This window comes from Salmo salar, chromosome ssa17 (assembly GCF_905237065.1).
Source record: "Salmo salar chromosome ssa17, Ssal_v3.1, whole genome shotgun sequence".
Classification (NCBI taxonomy): domain Eukaryota; kingdom Metazoa; phylum Chordata; class Actinopteri; order Salmoniformes; family Salmonidae; genus Salmo; species Salmo salar.
This window is the reverse complement of record NC_059458.1, coordinates 79,013,404-79,020,903: the sequence shown is the minus strand read 5'-3', so window position 1 is coordinate 79,020,903 and position 7,500 is coordinate 79,013,404. Positions and strand designations below refer to the sequence as shown.

At 47.1% G+C, this 7,500-nt stretch overlaps 1 protein-coding gene across 1 annotated transcript in view; it reads left to right on the top strand.

Moving 5' to 3' along the window:
• LOC123728092 (repetitive proline-rich cell wall protein 2-like) overlaps positions 1 to 5,464 on the top strand; it is a 39,406-nt gene extending 33,942 nt beyond the window's left edge. The window contains exons 3-4 of the mRNA XM_045698663.1: positions 4,110 to 4,848; positions 5,290 to 5,464. Of these exons, the coding sequence (XP_045554619.1) occupies positions 4,110 to 4,848; positions 5,290 to 5,464 (914 nt within the window). The remainder of the gene's footprint in view (positions 1 to 4,109; positions 4,849 to 5,289) is intronic.
• The last annotated feature ends 2,036 nt before the right edge of the window (positions 5,465 to 7,500 follow it).

The following is a 7,500-nucleotide window of genomic DNA, read 5'->3' as shown; positions in this document are numbered from 1 at the left end:
ACTGAATCAACACAGCATATGAATAATGATCACCGGGCCAGCAGGCTAGTTACTGAATCAACACAGCATATGAATAATGATCACTGGACCAGCAGGCTAGTTACTGAATCAACACAGCATATGAATAATGATCACCGGGCCAGCAGGCTAGTTACTGAATCAACACAGCATATGAATAATGATCACCGGGCCAGCAGGCTAGTTACTGAATCAACACAGCATATGAATAATGATCACTGGACCAGCAGGCTAGTTACTGAATCAACACAGCATATGAATAATGATCACTGGACCAGCAGGCTAGTTACTGAATCAACACAGCATATGAATAATGATCACTGGGCCAGCAGGCTAGTTACTGAATCAACACAGCATATGAATAATGATCACTGGACCAGCAGGCTAGTTACTGAATCAACACAGCATATGAATAATGATCACTGGACCAGCAGGCTAGTTACTGAATCAACACAGCATATGAATAATGATCACTGGACCAGCAGGCTAGTTACTGAATCAACACAGCATATGAATAATGATCACTGGACCAGCAGGCTAGTTACTGAATCAACACAGCATATGAATAATGATCACTGGACCAGCAGGCTAGTTACTGAATCAACACAGCATATGAATAATGATCACTGGACCAGCAGGCTAGTTACTGAATCAACACAGCATGTGAATAATGATCACTGGACCAGCAGGCTAGTTACTGAATCAACACAGCATGTGAATAATGATCACTGGACCAGCAGGCTAGTTACTGAATCAACACAGCATATGAATAATGATCACTGGACCAGCAGGCTAGTTACTGAATCAACACAGCATATGAATAATGATCACTGGACCAGCAGGCTAGTTACTGAATCAACACAGCATATGAATAATGATCACTGGACCAGCAGGCTAGTTACTGAATCAACACAGCATATGAATAATGATCACTGGACCAGCAGGCTAGTTACTGAATCAACACAGCATATGAATAATGATCACTGGACCAGCAGGCTAGTTACTGAATCAACACAGCATATGAATAATGATCACTGGGCCAGCAGGCTAGTTACTGAATCAACACAGCATATGAATAATGATCACTGGGCCAGCAGGCTAGTTACTGAATCAACACAGCATATGAATAATGATCACTGGACCAGCAGGCTAGTTACTGAATCAACACAGCATATGAATAATGATCACTGGACCAGCAGGCTAGTTACTGAATCAACACAGCATATGAATAATGATCACTGGACCAGCAGGCTAGTTACTGAATCAACAGACATCACAATTATTACACTTCATTTTTTATTAAATCTTTATTTAACTAGGCAAGTCAGTTAAGAACAAATACTTATTTACAAGGATGGCCTACCCCGGCCAAACCCTAAAAACGCTGGGCCAGTTGTGCGCCGCATTATGGGACTCCCGATCCGGGCCGGTTGTGATACAGCCCGGGATCGAACCAGTGTCTGCAGTGACGCCTCTAGCACTGAGATGCAGTGCCTTAGACCGCTGCGCCACCAGTGATTAAGTTAAGCATCAAGCGTAATAAATGGCATGAATTTGACTCAACACCTCAACACCAATCCTAAACCAACCAACCAGGATTAGAGAAATAGACTGACTTGAGTCTCAACACCTCAACACCAATCCTAATCCAACCAACCAGGATTAGAGAAATAGACTGACTTGAGTCTCAACACCTCAACACCAATCCTAATCCAACCAACCAGGATTAGAGAAATAGACTGACTTGAGTCTCAACACCTCAACACCAATCTTAATCCAACCAACCAGGATTAGAGAAATAGACTGACTTGAGTCTCAACACCTCAACACCAATCCTAATCCAACCAACCAGGATTAGAGAAATAGACTGACTTGAGTCTCAACACCTCAACACCAATCCTAATCCAACCAACCAGGATTAGAGAAATAGACTGACTTGAGTCTCAACACCTCAACACCAATCTTAATCCAACCAACCAGGATTAGAGAAATAGACTGACTTGAGTCTCAACACCTCAACACCAATCCTAATCCAACCAACCAGGATTAGAGAAATAGACTGACTTGAGTCTCAACACCTCAACACCAATCCTAATCCAACCAACCAGGATTAGAGAAATAGACTGACTTGAGTCTCAACACCTCAACACCAATCCTAATCCAACCAACCAGGATTAGAGAAATAGACTGACTTGAGTCTCAACACCTCAACACCAATCCTAATCCAACCAACCAGGATTAGAGAAATAGACTGACTTGAGTCTCAACACCTCAACACCAATCCTAATCCAACCAACCAGGATTAGAGAAATAGACTGACTTGAGTCTTGCAGGTTGTGAAGACGAGACGGAGGAGCAGAAGTCACCAAACTGAAAACTGTGACACCTCGTCCCCCTTCAACTCTTCTTCCAATAATGCACTGGTCCCCTTGTGTGACATCAGTGAGCAGCACCAGGATGTTGAACCACCACTGGGTTAATATTGTGTATTGAACTGTAAAAGCAGCTTGACCTCTCCAGAGGTCAGCCATACCAACAGATCCACAAGTCCATCATCACTCCCCCTCAAAGGAGAGAAAAACACACACTTTGTCTGCATGCCAAATTGCACCCTATTCCCTATGTAGTGCTCTACTTTTGAGCAGCGCCTATAGGTTGTGGTGTAAAGTAGTGAACTGTAGAGAGTAGGGTGCCATGTGGGAAGCAGACAGACTTTATTTACTGAGCACCAGTTCATTTCCACTTGGCCCTTTTACAAGTTCTCTGCTTTAGTGTTTACCAACGTGAGGCGAGACAAGAGCAGAGTTTACTTCCTAATAAATAATTAGAGAGAGAGAGAGAGAGACCACTGAGCAGTGAGGAGGACTGTATTTACTGTGAGACACCACACACACACACACACACACACACACACACACACACACACACACACACACACACACACACACACACACACACACACACACACACACACACACACACTCAAACACACACACACACACACACACACACACACACACACACACACACACACTCAAACACACACACACACACTCAAACACACACATACACTCAAACCCCACACACACACACACACACACACACACACACACACACACACACACACACACACACACACACACACACACACACTCAAACACCTCATGCGCCCCCCCTCCCCCGCCCATTTAACAAGCTAGTGCAAACAGACAGGCTGTGCAGCAGGGAAATGTGTCCTAGAGAGATAATGCATTAAGCAGTGAAAATGCATGCATAGGCACACACACACACAGAGGAAGTCTCTCTCACACACACACACACACACACACACACACACACACACACACACACACACACACACACACACACACACACACACACACACAGAGGAAGTCACACACAAGTACAGACATGTACACACACTTCAAACACAACACACACACACACACACACACACAGAAGAAGTTATATTTACAGACAAATGTGTGTGCCTCAATAATCCTAGAGATGAAGATGAGTAGAGGGGAGGGGGAGAGAAGGAGGGAGAGAGAGAGAGAGATAGAGAGGGAGAGAGAGACGGAGAGAGAGGGAGAGAAAGAAAGAGGGAGAGAGATAGAGAGAGGAGAGATAGAAAGAGGGAGAGAGATAGAGAGGAGAGAGAGAGCACCAGGGAGAGAGAGATAGAGAGGAGAGAGAGAGAGAGGGAGAGAGAGATAGAGAGGAGAGAGAGAGGGAGAGAGATAGAGAGAGAGAGAGAGAGAGAGAGAGAGAGAGAGAGAGAGAGAGAGAGAGAGAGAGAGAGAGGAAGCACACTGCCAGAGGTCAGCTGCATACAGATGGAGCTCCTTAGCTTTGGTCACACTGATCAGAGAAACAGCCTGTATCCAGCCCCACATCACAGAAACACAGCCTGTATCCAGCCCCACATCACAGAAACACAGCCTGTATCCAGCCCCACATCACAGAAACACAGCCTGTATCCAGCCCCACATCACAGAAACAGCCTGTATTCAGCCCCACATCACAGAAACACAGCCTGTATCCAGCCCCACATCACAGAAACACAGCCTGTATCCAGCCCCACATCACAGAAACACAGCCTGTATCCAGCCCCACATCACAGAAACAGCCTGTATCCAGCCCCACATTACAGAAACAGCCTGTATTCAGCCCCACATCACAGAAACAGCCTGTATTCAGCCCTACATCACAGAAACAGCCTGTATCCAGCCCCACATCACAGAAACAGCCTGTATCCAGCCCCACATCACAGAAACAGCCTGTATCCAGCCCCACATCACAGAAACAGCCTGTATTCAGCCCCACATCACAGAAACAGCCTGTATCCAGCCCCACATCACAGAAACAGCCTGTATCCAGCCCCACATCAGAGAAACAGCCTGTATCCAGCCCCACATCCCAGAAACACAGCCTGTATCCAGCCCCACATCACAGAAACAGAGCCTGTATCCAGCCCCACATCACAGAAACAGCCTGTATCCAGCCCCACATCACAGAAACAGCCTGTATTCAGCCCTACAGCACAGAAACAGCCTGGATCCAGCCCCACATCACAGAAACAGCCTGTATCCAGCCCCACATCACAGAAACAGCCTGTATCCAGCCCTACATCACAGAAACAGCCTGTATCCAGCCCCACATCACAGAAACAGCCTGTATCCAGCCCCACATCACAGAAACACAGCCTGTATCCAGCCCCACATCACAGAAACAGCCTGTATCCAGCCCCACATCACAGAAACAGCCTGTATCCAGCCCTACATCACAGAAACAGCCTGTATTCAGCCCCACATCACAGAAACACAGCCTGTATCCAGCCCCACATCACAGAAACACAGCCTGTATCCAGCCCCACATCACAGAAACAGCCTGTATCCAGCTGGCCCCGGCCCCACATCACAGAAACAGCCTGTATCCAGCCCCACATCACAGAAACAGCCTGCATCCAGCCCCACATCACAGAAACAGCCTGTATCCAGCCCCACATCACAGAAACACAGCCTGTATCCAGCCCCACATCACAGAAACAGCCTGTATCCAGCTGGCCCCAGCCCCACATCACAGAAACAGCCTGTATCCAGCCCCACATCACAGAAACAGCCTGCATCCAGCCCCACATCACAGAAACAGCCTGTATCCAGCCCCACATCACAGAAACACAGCCTGTATTCAGCCCCACATCACAGAAACACAGCCTGTATCCAGCCCCACATCACAGAAACACAGCCTGTATCCAGCCCCACATCACAGAAACACAGCCTGTATCCAGCCCCACATCACAGAAACAGCCTGTATCCAGCCCCACATCACAGAAACAGCCTGTATCCAGCCCCACATCACAGAAACAGCCTGGATCCAGCCCCACATCACAGAAACAGCCTGTATCCAGCCCCACATCACAGAAACAGCCTGTATCCAGCCCTAGCCGTAAGCTGTCCAGACAGTCACTCTCTCTGATGTCCAGCAGTATGGATCAACAACAGCTGTATGTGGAGCAGGAGGATACAGCTCATTCATGGCCTCTTGTACCATTACACAGTCATCTGAATTAACCCAAAGCCTGAGGTGGAGGAGGCCTATTCTCAGCCATGGCGTGATGTTTAGGAACAAGATACTCTGAATGTATGCAGCTCTTTGCTTTTCTCTGGAGACACTGAGCCCTGCAGCGATGGAGCAATGGGGACAGAGTCATGGCGCGAACACACACACAGAGCAACTGGGGCTCACTGAGCTAGCAGGGCTAATGGGTTCACCACCTCGTCATCATCACCAGCTACCACTGCTAATGTGGCTAGAACGCTAACGGACTAGCTCAATTCTCCATGGACTCTCACTCTACTGCCTTAGCCAGTCGCTAACTGAGTCACAAGCTAGCATGGCTAATGTGGTTAAAGCAAATCCCCACATACCACCACTGTACTTGTCTTAGCGAGTCGCTAACAGGGTAGCTCAATTCTCCATAGACTCTCACTGTACTTGTCTTAGCGAGTCGCTAACAGTGTAGATCAATTCTCCATGGACTCTCACTGTACCGTCTTAGCGAGTCGCTAACAGGGTAGATCAATTCTCCATGGACTCTCACTGTACTTGTCTTAGCGAGTCGCTAACAGGGTAGCTCAATTCTCCATAGACTCTCACTGTACTTGTCTTAGCGAGTCGCTAACAGTGTAGATCAATTCTCCATGGACTCTCACTGTACCGTCTTAGCGAGTCGCTAACAGGGTAGATCAATTGTCCATGGACTCTCACTGTACTTGTCTTAGCGAGTCGCTAACAGTGTAGATCAATTCTCCATGGACTCTCACTGTACCGTCTTAGCGAGTCGCTAACAGGGTAGCTCAATTCTCCATGGACTCTCACTGTACTTGTCTTAGCGAGTCGCTAACAGGGTAGCTCAATTCTCCATAGACTCTCACTGTACTTGTCTTAGCGAGTCGCTAACAGTGTAGATCAATTCTCCATGGACTCTCACTGTACCTTCTTAGCGAGTCGCTAACAGTGTAGATCAATTCTCCATGGACTCTCACTATACCGTCTTAGCGAGTCGCTAACAGGGTAGATCAATTGTCCATGGACTCTCACTGTACTTGTCTTAGCGAGTCGCTAACAGTGTAGATCAATTCTCCATGGACTCTCACTGTACCGTCTTAGCGAGTCGCTAACAGGGTAGATCAATTGTCCATGGACTCTCACTGTACTTGTCTTAGCAAGTCGCTAACAGTGTAGATCAATTCTCCATGGACTCTCACTGTACCATCTTAGCGAGTGTGCTAACTGTGAAGCTCATTCTGGGATACATCTGGGATCAGATATTTACAGTGGGATACATCTGGGATCTGATATTTCTAGTGGGAAACATCTGGGATCTGATATTTATAGTAGGACACATCTGGTAGAAGAAACCACAAAAACCAGGGCCGGATTACCGAACGGGCACGCAGGGCATGTACCCCGACCTCCAGGGGGCCACATAATTTGGGGTGGATTTGGGGCCACCCTGGAGGTCGGGGGTCCCCCAGATAGCATATGATAGCAAAATGTGTCGAATTTCTGGAAATAAGATTTAAAACTGCAAAAATATCTCTCAATATCATGACAAAAAGTATAGAATTGCAGGAAATTAGATAACTGTAAAATGTTGGCTTAACCTCATGACAAAATGTGTAGAATAACATTATAAAACTGCAAATTGTTCTCTCTGCACCATGGCAAAATGTGTTGAAATGCAGTAAATTAGTGGATTTATCCCCCCTTCCCAAAAATATCCCCCAAAAAGGAGGGGGTCGGGGGTAGAGGTCTTCACGGATTCAGCTGTACCCAGATACTCGAGACCCGATCCGGGACGCGAGGGGGTGCGGATCCAGAATGTCACGGGTCTGGGTCAGATCTGATAGTCACAGGTCTGTGTAATTTTAAAAGGACTTGTCCGGAAGTGCCCTTACAGATCCAAACGTGACTGCT